Here is a 16050-nt window from a genome sequence, read left to right as displayed (position 1 = left end):
TTGTGCCTCTCACTAATCATAGAAAAAAGACTTGCGTTTATATGGCGCCTTTCACGACCTCAGGACGTCTCAATGCACTTTATAGCCAATTAAATACTTTTTCTTTTGAATTGTAATCACTGTTGGAATGCGGCAGCCAATTTGTGCACAGCAAGGTCCCACAAATAGCAATGTGACAATGATCAGATAATCTGTTTTTAGTGATGTTGGTTGAGGGATAAATATTGGTCAGGACACTGGGGAGAACTCCCCTGCTCTTCTTCGAAATAGCGCCATGGGATCTTTTACGTCCAACCAAGAGGGCAGATGGGGCCTCGGTTCAACGTTTCATCCGAAAGACAGCACCTCCGACAGTGCAGCACTCACACAGTGCTGCACTGGGAGCGTCAGCCTAGATTTTTGTGCTCAAGCCTCTGGAGTGGGGCTTGATCCCACAATCTTCTGACTCAGAGGCGAGAGTGCTACCCACTGAGCCACGCCTGACCATGCGTAATGTTTATCGTTGCATTTACAAAGAATTGAGTTCGGTCTTAAACGATTCCATAAACACATACTTGGTTTGATGTAGTTTTCTATTTCTAAAGCGCAGGGGTGCAGAGCCAAGCCCAGGAAGTGTTGTTTGCTGCTGACTCAGATCAGCACTGCTTGCATCTTGTCCTGGATCACTGATGACTGCCCTGTTGTGGAAGAAAATCATCACAGAATACAGTAAGGCTGGTAATTCATATCAACAATTTGCATTTGAGTAATTCCTTTAATGCAAAGAAACATTCAAATGGTGTTTCACAAATAGCCAAATATAAAATGGACACTGAGACAGGAAGGAGAGAGAGAGAAAAAGTGCTAGAGAGAGAGAAAGAAAAAGTGCGAGAGAGAGAGAGAGAGAGAGAAAAAGTGCGAGAGAGAGAGAGAAAAAGTGCGAGAGAGAGAGAGAAAAAGTGCGAGAGAGAGAGAGAAAAAGTGCGAGAGAGAGAGAGACAAAGTGCGAGAGAGAGAGAGACAAAGTGCGAGAGAGAGAGAGACAAAGTGCGAGAGAGAGAGACAAAGTGCGAGAGAGAGAGAGACAAAGTGCGAGAGAGAGAAAAAGTGCGAGAGAGAGAAAAAGTGCAAGAGAGAGAGAAAAAGTGCAAGAGAGAGAGAAAAAGTGCGAGAGAGAGAGAAAAAATGCGAGAGAGAGAGAAAAAGTGCGAGAGAGAGAGAAAAAGTGCGAGAGAGAGAGAGAAAAAGTGCGAGAGAGAGAGAGAAAAAGTGCAAGAGAGAGAGAGAAAAAGTACAAGAGAGAGAGAGAGAAAAAGTGCGAGAAAAAGTGCGAGAGAGAGAGAGAGAAAGAAAAAGTGCTGGAGAGAGAGAGAAAAAGTGCTAGAGAGAGAGAGAGAGAAAAAGTGCTGGAGAGAGAAAGAGAGAGAGAGAGAAAAAGTGAGAGAGAGAGAGAAAAAGTGCTAGAGAGAGGGAGAGAGTGCTAGAGAGAGAGAGAGAGAGAGTGCTAGAGAGAGAGAGAGAGTGCTAGAGAGAGAGAGAGAGAGCTAGAGAGAGAGAGAGAGAGAGAGCTAGAGAGAGAGAGAGAGAGAGAGAGAGAGAGAAAAAGAAAAAGTGCTAGAGAGAGAGAGATAGATAAAGGGAGAAATTAAGAGGAGAGTTCCAGAGAACAGGCCCAAGATGGCTGATGGTTTTGTAGCCAAAATATCGATATCGTGAAAGACTGAAGTATTTCCCCCAACACATTTTTTATTCAATAATGACCTGCACAGTATTACACAGGACAATACCCAAGTACACATTACAGAGAACAACATCGCCATGTACAGTTTGCAGGCTAGTGTTGTTTCAAATCTGTGAGTCTCTTTTTTTTTAAAAAAACACCCAAAGCAAAACAAGCTTCCAATTCTTGCTCGACTTTATCCAATTGATCGCGTCTCTGTTCGAAAGAGCGATCCCTCGGTACCTGAAACGTGCTCAGTGTACGGACCACCAGCAGGTGACATTTACGTGACGTCTGAAGCTCAAATAAAAACACTCAGCAGGTCCATCAGCATCTGGAGATAGAAGCGCAATAGATTAACGATGCGGGTGTAGACCCCCCATCTGTCTTTACAGGTGCCGATGTACCTGCTGTGTATTCCAGCAGTTTGTTATTTTCAGAATTGCAGCAATTAACATTTTTGTTGTTCCTCTTAGAAAGTGAGCATGCACGTGTACAAACAGTTTACACGAGGTGCAGAATGTTACCGAGAACTCTGTGTTCCTCCAACTCTTGTCCATCCCTCACTTCCTTTGCCCCCTACCATCGGCAGCCGTGCCTTCAGCCGTCTAGGCCCTAATTCCCTCCCTAAAGCTCTCTGCCTCGCTCTCTCTCTTCCTTTAAGATGCTCCTTAAAACCTACCTCTTTGACCAAGCTTTTGGTCACCCTGTCTAATATCACCTTCTTTAGTTCGGTATCAATTTTTGTCTGATAACGCTCCTGTGAAAAGCCTTGGGACGTTTTACTGTGTTAAAGGCTCTATATAAATGGAAGTTGTTGTTGTTGTTGTTGTTGTGAAATGAAACCACCTGACAAACACAAGTAATTTCTAAGATATATTAAACTCGCTGTTACTGCTCCAATGCACAGCAAAAAAAACAATTCCCATATACACAAGAGATGTGCATTACCCATTTTAAACTTGAGCGCTCTAAGTGTAAAGCTACTTCAACAACTCATCTTTCAAAAGTACCATCACAAGTATATATATATTTAAAAAGGAGGATTAAATTACCTTTCAGCAGAAATGCCCCCTTTCACAGTAATCAAAGGTGGATGAGGCGCAGAACAGAAACCCGAAATAGTTATCTATATCTGAAAGATTTTTCTGCCCGGATCTTTCTGAAAGTCGGCATCGGAGAGTCCTCTTACTTACCTGGAAAGGTGATCCGCCAACACTTGGTCCACGACTGCCTGCTTTCTCTTCTCTGCTGCAAGATCCTCCTACGTACAAAGTTAGAATCATTTTACACTCACCTCTTTTGACCCGCGAGCGCGAGTGTTGAATCCTGCTCGTCACCATCTGAACATCTAAACCGTGAGCCCCTTACTCCAATGGCCCAAGGACTTTGCCTGAAATTTATGAACTTCGGCCGTATAGGGACCGTAGACTGGGCTGCTCAAAAGGAAGAACGAACCTGCATTGATACAGCGCCTTTCACAACCTTGGGGTGTCCCCGAGCTTTTTACAGCCAATTAAGTACTTTTGAAGTGTAGTCACTTTTGCAATGTAGGAATTGCGGCAGCCAATTGATGCACAGCAAGCTCCCACAAACAGCAGTGAGATGAGTGACCAGATAATCTGTTTTGGTTGAGAGATAAATGTTGGCCAGGACGCCGGGCGAACAACCCTTCTGTTCTTCCAATAGTGCCATGGGATCTTTCACATTAGATCGGCGACTACACTTCAGAAGTAATTCGTTGGCTGTAAACCCCTTGGGGCGTCCCGGGAACGTAAAAGGCGCTATATAAATGCAGTTTCTTTCTTTATTAAAATGATGTTAAGAGAAGGAAAGAGGGAAAAAAATTAAGAATTTCAGACTCAAAAAAAATAGCCAAACAGAGGGTGTGTTTCTCCACAAGATACAAGGAAAATGTGGATGACAAGACACCCTGGGAGGTTCTCACAACCACATAGGCAGAGGCAGGGGCAGGGGCCTGAGAGCAGGTGACGTGCTTGCTCTTGTGGCTGGTAAATGGAATATGACCCAAGGGGATCTAAAGAATTGAAAAAAAGTATTTTTTAAAAAGTAAATTAACAGCCGACTCACAGCTTCCAACTTCCTCATACTTTGCTGCAGGGTGTATGGTTTGCTGGTGTAACACTGCTGTAGTATCGCTTTCTCGTCGAGAATCGTCAGGTCCTTGGGAGTCACTTCATCAGCTGGAGGTTCCTTTTAACAGTGGAGAAATTTAATAAAAAATACATCAATCCAGGGAACATAGGAACAGGAGCTCCTCGAACCTGTTCCGCCATTCAATTAGACCCTGGCTGATCTGTACCTCAACTCCATTGGTTCCGAAACCCTTAATACCCTTTGCCTAACAAAAATCTATCAATCTTAATTTTGACATTTTCAATTACCCCCCAGCATTGTTAAAACTGGACAGCCATGTGGTGAAGGGAAGAATACTAGAGCCTGGTCTTTAGCTACTTTCAAGCCTTTATTCACGGAGTTTCCTCTTGCACACTCCATACCCTAGATAAGCTTGCCTATAAAAAAGATCCAAGAGAGCCCCCAATCGATACCCACCACCTGAATACAATTAACCCTAATTGATACAAATCATACAATTAACAAGCCTCAACAGCATTTTGGAGGAGAGTTCCAGATTTCCACTACCCTTTTGTGTGAAGAAGTGCTTCCTGACATCACCCCTGAACAGCCTGGCTCTAATTTTAAGGTTATGTCTCCTTGTTCTGGATTCCCCCACCAGAGGAAATAGTTTCTCTCTATCTATCCTATCGAATCCTTTAATCATCTTAAACACCTCAATTAGATCACCCCTTAATCTTCTATACTCGAGGGAATACAAGCCTAGCCTATACAACCTGCCCTCATAATTTAATCCTTTTAGCCCTGGTATCATCCTGGTGAATCTACGCTGCACCCCCTCCAAGGCCAATATGTCCTTCCTGAGGTGCAGTGCCCAGAGCTGAACACAATACTCCAGATGGAGTCAAACCAGAGCTTTATGTAACTGTAGCTTAACTTTCACCCCTTTGCATTCCAGCCCCCTTGAGATGAAGGCTAACATTCCATTAGCCTTTTTAATTATTTTTTGAATTGTCCACTAGTTAATAGTGATTTCTGTACACAGACACCCTGAATCTCTCTGCTCCTCCACAATTCCTGGCAACTCACCAGAGGTCATAGCTTTGCAAACCTGCTCTGAGCCAAAGGGAAGCTTCATTTCTTTGCTACCCCTTAGACAAGTACCTGCGTCTGAAGAACCACTGGTGGGGGCTGCTGAAGCAAAGGGTCTGCTTTGGTCTTCTGTGCCATTTGCTGGGCGTATCGCTTGTAACTCGTCTTCATCTCCTCTTCGTATTGCTGGTACTTCAGCTTGTACCTCTCACAAGGGGCAGGCAGAGTCTCAGGTACGGTCAACTCTTCCACCGGACATGGCTGAATGCACACAGTTCAATTAAGTATTGTTTTTAAAAAAGATATATTTCCAGAAGCAAGAAATATCAGGAGCGAAATCAGGAAGCGCCTTTTCACACAAAGGGTAGCAGAAATTTGGAACACTCTCCTCCCCTCTCCCCTCTCCCCACCACCCCCCCCCACCCAAAAAAAAAGCTGCGGATGCTGGGTAGTTTTCAAGACTCAGGTCGATAGATTGTTGTTAGGTAAAAGACGAGGCATTAAACCAAAGCCCCCTCTGCGCTCTCAGGTGGATGTAAAAGATCCCGCGGCACTATTTCGAAGAAGAGCAGGGGAGTTCTCCCCGGTGTCCTGGCCAATATTTATCCCTCAACCAACATCACTAAAACAGATTATCTGGTCATTGTCACATTGTTGTTTGTGGGAGCTTGCTGTGTGCATGTAGCTGCATTTCCTACATTACAACAGTGACTACACTTCAAAAGCACTTCATTGGCTGTAAAGCACTTTAGGACATCCTATGGTTGTGAAAGGCACTATATAAATGCAAGATCTTTCTTTCTATCGAGGGATATAGAGCAAAGGTGGAAAAATGGAACTGCGGTGCAGATCAGCCATGATTTAATTGAATAGCAGAGCAGGCTCAAGGGCTGAATGGCCTACTCCTGTTCCTATTTAAATAGCTGAAAGGTTACAATTCAATAAATAGTAGCTAATTCCATTATAGGCCATATCATTATGCCAGTTTCTGCAATGTGCAAACTTGGGAGGGGAGGGAGTGCGGGAATATATGCTCCCAGAGCACTGGAGAGATTCTACCAGCTAAGAAAAAAAAAATCACACATGCAATTTTTATATTTGTGCAACCAATTTTCTGGTAATTACAACTGAAATAGTATAATTTCACAAAAATGAATTTCACCTGAATATAACCATGGATTTCTACATTATTATTTTCTTTAAAAAGGTGTAACCATTTATTTTACTGTCACTTATCCACCTACATTATATAAATGGGTGAGAGCTTTGGGATTTTTGGGAATTTCAGTTGCCTTGAATCCCATAACCTTTCTCTGTAGAAGTTGGACTGTGTCTGCTCTGGGGCCAGATTAACTTGAATATTGGTGGGAGGGGGGCTCCTGGCAGTATTTCAGGGGGCTGTCAGGCCATCTGCCGTGGTTGGGGTGGAAGGAGAGGGGGTAAAATATCTGGCTCCCACCCTGCTAGCTGAATAAAATTTAACTAAAAAATTTTTGTTTTGCTTTGGAATTCTATCTCCAATTCCTTAGTAAGGAATCTTACAACACCAGGTTATAGTCCAACAGTTTTATTTGAAAATCACAAGCTTTCGGAGGCTTTCTCCTTCGTCAGGTGTGTGTGGGATTCCTTGAAATTTACCACATATATAGACAGAGAACAATGCCTGGTGATTACAGATAATCTTTCCAACTGCCCGTTGTCAAGGCAATCAGACAGAGGAATTGAATAGTGTTCAGACAGAGAGACATTAGATACAAGACTACTGAATATACAAACGGCCAGAACCAAAGAGAGAGAGAGAGAGAAACATCCGAAAGGAAGAGAAAGAGAGAGAATGACCAGTTGTATTAAAAACATAACTTTTTTTCGCTGGTGGGGTTACGTGTAGCGTGACATGAACCCAAGATCCCGATTGAGGCCGACCTCATGGGTGCAGAACTTGGCTATCAATTTCTGCTCGACGATTTTGCGTTGTCGTGTGTCTCGAAGGCCGCCTTGGAGAACGCTTACCCGAAGATCAGTGGCTGAATGTCCTTGACTGCTGAAGTGTTTCCTTAGTTACACAACTGTCCGGAATGTGATGGCGCTCTCGACACCCAGTGTTGCTAAGGCATTAATGGTGGGAAATACGTTGGAGAACGTTTTCCTGCCATCAACCTATAATTTGCACACGCCTACCCGAACCCTCGTCTGCCGTGACCCCCAGCGGAAAGCTCTGGAAGTGGCGGCAGAGGTCAAGAGGCCAGAGCAACAGCTCCTCGTCACAATTCCTGCTCGCGTCCGTCCCAAAGCAGGCGTAAAGTAAAAAAGAGGAAATGTGAAGTCAGAAAGCTAGCTCCAATTAAGAGAGCACAGGTCTCCTTAGGCTTTGGAAAAATCACACACACACAATTTGTTTTAAATTTGTACTTTGCACTATACTTTGGTCACTGTGGCTTGTCCAATGGCAGTAGATTTGGGCAAGATCTAAACAGGCCAAGCAGTGCTTCACCCCAGCACCAGCCTGCACCCAAGGCACCAATTTTTTTTTGATATATATTAATAACTTGGACCTGGGTGTACAGGGCACAATTTCAAAATTTGCAGATGACACAAAACTTGGAAGTGTAGTAAACAGTGAGGAGGATAGTAATAGACTTCAAGAGCACAGCAACTGGCTGGTGGAATGGGCGGACACAGGGCAGATGAAATTTAACCCAGAGAAGTGCGAAGTGATACATTTTGGCAGGAAGAATGGAAGAGAGGCAATATAAACTAAATGGTACAATTATGGAGAGACCTGGGGTATATGTGTACAAATCTTGAAGGTGGCAGGACAGGTTGAGAAAGCGGTTAAAAAAGCATAAGGGATCCTGGGCTTTATAAATAGAGGCATGGGGCTCGATGTTACCAGGGCTGCGGGTTCGCGGTGGGGGGGGCTATTGGGCGTGTGGGTAACGCGCCCGGTGAAATTAGTCAGCCCCCCGCGTGATCGCAGCCTAATTGGATCCACTTACCTGGTCTTCCGGGTTCCCCACTGCTGATCTGCGCGTCGGGCGGACTGCGCATGCAGTAAGGTCTGTCAGCTGGAGGAGCTCTATTTAAAGGGGCAGTCCTCCACTGACAGATGCTGCAACAAATAGAAAAAATTACAGCATGGAGCAGCCCAGGGGGAAGGCTGCTCCCAGTTTAATGATGCCTCACTCCAGGTATCATGAGATGGGGTGAGGAGGAGGGGGAGGACAGAGATCATCCCCCCCGGCGGGCGGGAGGAAGCGGCCTGCCTCTGCCACCAGGAAGGCCTGGCTCGAGGTGGCAGAGAAGGTCACCTGTACCACCAACATATCGCCCACCTGCATACAGTGCAGGAGGCGCTCCAATGACCTAAGTAGGTCAGCCAAAGTGAGTACACTTACTCATTCCCCTACACTCCATCTGCCACATCACCGCCCCCACCCCACATCTCCTTCTGCACTGCCAACACTACTCTATCACATCACCCCTCATACCCACTCAAACCTCATCCTCATCTTACCTGCACTTACTCACCTCGCTAGTACTCATCCCGCCACTACCACTCAACCCAATCCTCATACAATCTCATGGCTCTATCTCATACTCACCCTCTCATGCATCTCTTTCACGGTCAGCCTCACTCAACCTGCCACTACCTGTGCTGCAGCCACAGGGCATGCATCACATATGTGCAGTAGGCAGCGTAAGGCAAACGTGTTGCGAGCATGAAGGGGATGCACAAGGGTGTTTGAGGGTTTGTCATGATTTTTACTTATATTTAATTTCTGACCAACTCACATCACATATTATATTGGCACCACTACTGACACGTCTTTGCGAATCTTGTCTGGTTTGTGCAATAATGCCCTTTCCTGAGGATCACAATGAAGACCCACAACTGATGACACCCATTGTGTCACTGCAGAGTGGTGTAGGTGTATTTGCAGGGCTCTTTTGTGGAGACGTCGGCGATGTCCCCGGTGGCACCCTGGAAGGATGCGGAGAAGTTGTTGAGGGCAATAGTGACTTTGACAGCGACAGGTAAGAAGATGGTGCTCGGGCCAACCGGGAGCCGCTCGGCATGAAGGAGGCTGCAGATAGAATCATAGAATCATAGAATCATAGAAGTTACAACATGGAAACAGGCCCTTCGGCCCAACATGTCCATGTCGCCCAGTTTATACCACTAAGCTAGTCCCAATTGCCTGCACTTGGCCCATATCCCTCGATACCCATCTTACCCATGTAACTGTCCAAATGCTTTTTAAAAGACAAAATTGTACCCGCCTCTACTACTGCCTCTGGCAGCTCGTTCCAGACACTCACCACCCTTTGAGTGAAAAAATTGCCCCTCTGGACCCTTTTGTATCTCTCCCCTCTCACCTTAAATCTGTGCCCCCTCGTTATAGACTCCCCTACCTTTGGGAAAAGATTTTGACTATCGACCTTATCTATGCCCCTCATTATTTTATAGACTTCTATAAGATCACCCCTTAACCTCCTACTCTCCAGGGAAAAAAGTCCCAGTCTGTCTAACCTCTCCCTGTAAGTCAAACCATCAAGTCCCGGTAGCATCCTCGATGTCCACGACTACATGTCAGAGGTGGACGGCGTGGCCGGTGATGCTGTTCGCCCTCCGAGGAGGTCATGACTGCAGTTATGGCGGCCCCCATCCGGAAGATGTACATCTGATGGGGTCCGCAAGGTAGGTACATGTCTCTGGACCCCGGGGTAAGTGTGCAAGTTGGTGTATTTTCTTGTCAGTTGGAGGGTGGTGGAGGCCAAACTTTGTCCCAAGTGACAGAGTGGCCTCCTGCAATGAGTGAGGGTCTCCCCCCACCCGACCTGTCAAATGGACCTTTGCAGCTGCCACAGGCTGACAGCTGCAACACGTCCATTTGAACTGGGAGTGTTTCCCCCAGTATGGGAAACAGTCCCAGTTGTCTATAAAATCCCACCCCTCCTCACATATTCACTTAATCAGGTCAGTTAATGACCTGAAATACCTCAGTAAATACTTTTAAGTGGCATCCCACTGGCTTTAATTGCCTGCGGGATTCCCACATGCGGGGGCTATGCGCGCTCGTCAGCGCGTCTGTGGGGAACCCGGAAGTGGGCGGGTTGCAGCCGGGCTCCGAACCCGCCCAGGGATTCCCCGATTTTCAGAGCCCCCCCCAGAAGGAACGCACCCGATAGCAGGTGCTAAAATGAAGCCCATGGAGTACAAAAGCAAGGAAGTTATGTTGAACCTTTGTAAAACACTGGTTCAGCCACAGCTGGAGTATTGCGTCCGATTCTGGGCACTGCACTTTAGGAAGGATGTGACGGCTTTAGAGAGGGTGCAAAAGTGATTTACTAGAATAGTTCCAGGGATGAGGGACTTCAGTTATGTGGATAGACTGGAGAAGCTGGGGTTTTCTCCTTAGAGCAGAGAAGGTTGAGAGGAGATTAGATAGAGGTGTTCAAAATCATGAAGGGTTTAGATAGAGTAAATAAAGAGAAACTATTCCCATTGGCGGAAGGGTCGAGAACCGGAGGACACAAATTTAAGGTGATTGCAAAAGAACCAGACGGGAGAGGAGGAGAATCTTACGCAGCGAGTAGTTATGATCTGGAATGCGCTGCCTGAAGGGATGGTGGAAGATGATTCAATCGTGGCTTTCAAAAAGGAATTGAATAAATACTTGAAGGGAAAGAATTTGCAGGGCTACAGGGAAAGAGCGGGGGAATGGGACTAACTGGACTGCTCTTACAAAGTGTCGCACAGGCTCAATGGGCCAAATGGCCTCCTTTTGTGCTGTAACCATTCTATCATTCTATGTTTATATTGCTAATGATTGTGACACTGCCCCCCACCACCAAGTGGCACTAGCACAAATCATCTCTATAGTTGGTTCTCAGTGGGAGCAGCACACCATCTCATCTACTTCACCCCACAACGCTAATGTCAGGAATACTGCTAGCAGCAGTGCTGTAAGGTGAATGCAGCATTAGACTGCAGGAATGCAAATTCAGCATGTGAAAGGCAGGGACTAGACATCCAATTTATCCCAATTCCTTGCGTCCAATTCTGGGCACCACACTCAGGAAAGATGTCAAGGCCTTCGAGAGGGTACAGAGGAGATTTACTAGAATGGTACCAGGGATGAGAGACTTTGGTTATGTGGAGAGACTAGAGAGGCTGAGATTGTTCTCCTTAGAACAGAGAAGGTTGAGGAGAGATTAAATAGAGGTGTTCAAAATTATGAGGGGGGTTTTGATAAGAGTAAATAAGGAGAAACTGTTTCCACTGTCAGGAGGGTCAGTAATTAGAGGACATAGATTTAAGATAATTGGCAAAAGAACCAGACGGTAGATAAGGAGAATCTTTTTTACGCAGCGAGTTGTTACGATCTGGAATGCAGTGCCTGAAAGGGTGGCGGAAGCAGATTCAATAGTAATTTTAAAAATGGAATTGCATATATACTTGAAAAGAAAAAATTTGCATAGCTGTGGGGAAATGGAACTAATCGGACAGCTCTTTCAAACAAGCGGCACAGGCACAATGGGCTGAATGGCCTCATTCTGTGCCGTATGATGCTATGATTCCATTACAGCTCACTAAGAACAGTTTAAAATAAAAACAAGTACTGCAACGTGCACACCGTGTCAGCCATTTCCTGTAACAAACAGACCTGTTGATAGGGCCGGTGCGGGGAGTACGGAGCTGGTAAGGGTGTACCCCAGCTAACAGTCGAGGTAGAATCCGGAGACGCTAAACGAGGATGTCCTTTCGTAACAGGTGTGTAGGATAAATCATTCTGCAAGGACACGATTCACAGTGGTATTACTCAATAGGAATCTTAATGAGGTTCAGTATTTCTTATGTTGAACAACAATTATAGCGTTGGTGCTAACACGATTTGCCCGCTATACATGTTGAACGGTTTATACTTCAAAACACATTAATCTCCCCCATCGCTGAATAGAACAACGACTTGCATTTATATAGCATCTTTAACATAGTAAAACATCCCAAGGCGCATCACAGGAGCGATTATCAAACAAAATTTGGAGCAACATAAAGAGATATTAGGACAGGTGATCAAAAGCTTGGTCAAAGAGGTTGGTTTTAAGGAGCGTCTTAAAGGCGGAGAGAGAGGCGGAGAGGATTAGGGAGGGAATGCCAGAGCTTAGGGCTTAGGCAACTGAAGGCACGGCCGCCAATAGTGGAGCGATTAAAATCGGGGATGCGCAAGGGACCAGAATTGGAGGAGCGTAGAGATCTCAGAGGGTTGTAGGGCTGGAGGAGGTTACAGAGATAGGGAGGGGTGAGGCCATGGAAGGATTTGAAAACAAGGCTTTGAAAACAAGAATGAGAATTTTATACCTGAACCATCCTGCACTGATCGGGTACCTGGGAGGCACTGCTGGAACTCCGCACTCTATAATTCTGGCCCCCCTGTACTTTTCTCTGGTGTAATATACACCATAGTTATCGTGTAACGTTCCACGCAATTCTCACACTGGCGGGACATGGCAAAGAAATGTGAACTCCTCACTTGCCCTTCCATAACTGATACTGTCTGCAGAGATCAGTCAACCTCAGAGTGGGCGCAGAGGCGATTTACCAGAATGGTACCAAGGGATGAGGGACTTCAGTTATGTGGAGAGACTGGAGAAGCTGGGATTGTTCTCCTTAGAGCGGAGAAGGTTAAGGGGAGATTTAATAGAGGTGTTCAAAATTATGAAGGGTTTTGATAGGGTAGCCAGGGAGAAACTGATTCCAGTGGCAGGAGGGTTAGTAACCAGAGGATACAGATTTAAGATAAATGTCAAAAGAACCAGGAGAGATGAGGAAAAATTATTTTACGCAGCGAGTTGTTATGATCTGGAATGCGCTGCCTGAAAGGGCGGTGGAAGCAGATTCAATAGTGACTTTCAAAAGGAAAAATTTGCAGAGCTGGGGAGTGGAGGGAAAAAAAGAGTGGGACTAATTCAGTAGCTCTTTTAAAAGAGCCAGTACGGGCATGATGGGCCGAATGGCCTCCTTCTGTGCTGTAAGATTCTACAATCTTCGCCCAGCTTCTCTTCAGCTGAACACCCTGTCTGGCTCCATAACCGAGAAGTTCTACAGGTACAACGTTGCACCTCAACGAGGTGATCACCTGTCTCTGCCCGAAATAACTGGTGCGATTAACTCGCTGTAAGTGGCGATTTTATAATCGACGATCGTGGTAATGGCTCATGGTTTGCGGTATTTGCCCGATTTAATCATGGGCGGTTTAAGCAGTGGGGACTGTACCACAATAGTAAATGGATTTGTTTTAAATTTCTGAGATATGAGCACATTTCCTATACTCATACTGGATGTAATATTCAGCAAAAGGTCAAACCCTAATAGGCACAGTGACCCTGTACACACATTGGCTTTGCTTTCATCTAGGCTGTCAATTAGAGTGAACCTAATCCACCAACATGAATCATTTACCCTCTGTCCTATTTACATGTCCAACCTAGTTCACCACTCTTCTGTAGCCACCAATACTTTGAGTCTCCGAATACCACCTAGTTCTAGAATTTGTCGTCTACTTCGATGCAGCACAGTTGTAGAGGCCTTCTCCCTGATGAGATAGTAAGCCGAGGCTCCGTCTCTCTGCTCAGGTAAAAGTTCTCATGACACTACTCGACAAAGGAAGGATGTGATCGCTTTGGAGAGGGTGCAGAGGAGATTCACCAGGATGTTACCAGGGCTGGAGCGCTTCAGCTATGAAGAGAGACTGGGAAGATTGGGTTTGTTTTCCTTGGAGCAGAGGAGGCTGAGGGGGGACATGATTGAGGTGTACAAAATTATGAGGGGCACAGATAGGATGGATACTAAGGAGCTTTTTCCCTTCGTTGAGGGTTCTATAACAAGGGGACATAGATTCAAGGTAAAAGGCGGGAGGTTTAGAGGGGATTTGAGAAAGAACTTTTTCACCCAGAGGGTGGTTGGAGTCTGGAACTCACTGCCTGAAAGGGTTGTGGAGGCAGGAACCCTCACAACATTCAAGAAGCATTTGGATGAGCACTTGAAATGCCATAGCATACAAGGCTACGGACCAAATGCTGGAATATGGGATTAGAGTAGACAGGGCTGATGGCCGGCGCGGACACGATGGGCCGAAGGGCCTCTATCCGTGCTGTATAACTCTATGACTCTATAAAGAGCAGGAAGTTCTCCCGGTGTTCTGGCCATATGTTCTTCCCTCAGCCAACACTACCAAAAACAGATTATTTGGCTATTCATTCATTTGCTGTTTGTGGGACCTTGCTGCGTGCAAACTGGCTGTCCTGTTTGCCTACAGAACGACAGCACTTCACAAATAATTCATCGGGGAAGCTAGATAAGTACATGAGGGAGAAAGGAATGCTGATAGGGTTAGATGAAGTAGGGTGGGAGGAGGCTTGTGCGGAGGGATAAATATTGGCCATGACAGTGAGCCAATATTGGAAATAGGGCCAATATTTTTAATTACTCTAATGAAGAAAACTGAAAATCGCAATCTTCTACGATTATTTGAAAGGACGCACATTTAAGATGATGGCAAAAAGAATAAAAAGGGTGGCTAGAGAAAAAAATCTTTACACGGGGTGGTTAGAATGCGGAATTCTCAGGCACAAACCGTTGCTGAAGGAGAGTTTTTTTTTCTTAACACGTTCATGGGATGTGGGCGTCGCTGGCGAGGCCGGCATTTATTGCCCATCCCCAATTGCCCTCGAGAAGGTGGTGGTGAGCCGCCTTCTTGAACCGCTGCAGTCCATGAGTATTTTTCAAGCAACGGATTTCCTTTTATAAAGCGGAACATTAAAAAGGCATAGGGAATGAGTGGGAGAGTGAGATCAGATTAGACAGTACCTATGGAGTAAAACACCAGTGCACACTTGATGCACTGAATGGCCTGTTTCTGTGGTGTAACATTCTAAAAGTGTGTCACACAAGGGTAGTGGAAATTTGGAACTCTCTCTCCCCCAAAAAGCTGTTGAGGCTGGGGGTCAATTGAAAATTTCCAAACTGAGATTGATAGATTTTTGTTAGGCAAAGGATATTAAGGGAAATGGAACCAAAGTGGGAAGACGGAGTTAAGATACAGATCAGCCGGTATCTAATTGAATGGTTGAACGGGCTCGAGGGGCTGAATGGCCTACTCCTGTTCCTATCTGTGCTAGCTGTACAAACCATGGTGTTCAGGTTTGAAGAAACACATAAAAGTTGCAAAAACATGCAAGAAAAAAAAATTAAAGCAGGTAATACAGCAAAATTCCTGTCGAAACAATCTGCTCATTTCTATTTTGGTGTTAAGGCTTTTTTACTTTGTCTATGAAGCCAGAACATTAAGAGCGTATGCTTCAGGAAGCCAGCATTCTTTAAACGTTGGGCAAAATCTGAATTTAGGTCAGTGGCAGACTCTGGAACTACAGCTGTAGTTTTAATCCATATTAGGGAAAGTTTTAAAAACAAAAGCAAACAGTCTCATTTCTGGACTCCTGCTAATCTATTGCGAAACCACAATGGCATTTAAAAAATTCTTTTTCAGAAATCGAATCATTGCTCACCTCGCTGTCTGAATCGCCGAGTCTCCTCAAGTCTAACACAGGCACACTGAAATGAAGAAAATAACGCTGCAATACGTTTACCAGAAAGAGCATGTTACAGGAGTACAGATCGGCAGACCCTCCACTACCTTAAAAAATCCACTCCCTCCACCACCGGCGCACCGTGGCTGCAGTGTGTTCTATCCACGGGATGCACTGCAGCAACTCGCCAAGGATTCTTCAACAGCACCTCCCAAACCCGAGACCTCCCACCACCCAGCAGGACAAGAGCAGCAGGCGGATGGAAACACCATCACCTCCAAGTTCCCCTCCAAGTCACACACCATCCCGACTTGGACATATATCGGCCATTCCTTCATCGGCGCTGGGGCAAAATGCTGGAACTCCCTTTCCAACAGCACTGTTGGAGCACCTTCACCACACGGACTGCAATGGTTCAAGAAGGCAGCCTGCCATCACCTTCTCGAGGGGCAACAGGGAATGGGCAATAAATGCTGGCCTTGCTAGCAACTGCCCATATCCCCAGAATGAAATTTTTTTTTTAAAAGTATAAATGCCCCATAAGTCACAAGTGACAATAATGGTCTTTTACG

The 16050-nt window shown here is 45.6% G+C and overlaps 1 protein-coding gene across 2 annotated transcripts in view; it reads right to left on the bottom strand.

Annotated features, from left to right (window-relative positions):
- Positions 1-16050, bottom strand: part of caps2 (calcyphosine 2) — a 47997-nt gene that overhangs the window by 26735 nt on the left and 5212 nt on the right. For both annotated transcript variants that reach the window (XM_067999304.1, XM_067999305.1), the window contains exons 4-9: positions 15458-15503; positions 11557-11682; positions 4961-5149; positions 3791-3913; positions 2896-2963; positions 555-677 (exon numbers count right to left, since the gene is read on the bottom strand). In XM_067999304.1, coding sequence (XP_067855405.1) covers positions 555-677; positions 2896-2963; positions 3791-3913; positions 4961-5149; positions 11557-11682; positions 15458-15503 — 675 coding nt within the window. The remainder of the gene's footprint in view (positions 1-554; positions 678-2895; positions 2964-3790; positions 3914-4960; positions 5150-11556; positions 11683-15457; positions 15504-16050) is intronic.

The sequence above is a fragment of the Heptranchias perlo genome, chromosome 18 (assembly GCF_035084215.1).
Source record: "Heptranchias perlo isolate sHepPer1 chromosome 18, sHepPer1.hap1, whole genome shotgun sequence".
NCBI classification, from domain to species: domain Eukaryota; kingdom Metazoa; phylum Chordata; class Chondrichthyes; order Hexanchiformes; family Hexanchidae; genus Heptranchias; species Heptranchias perlo.
The sequence above is the reverse complement of the archived record's forward strand: the minus strand, read 5'-3'. Positions and strand labels throughout refer to the sequence as shown.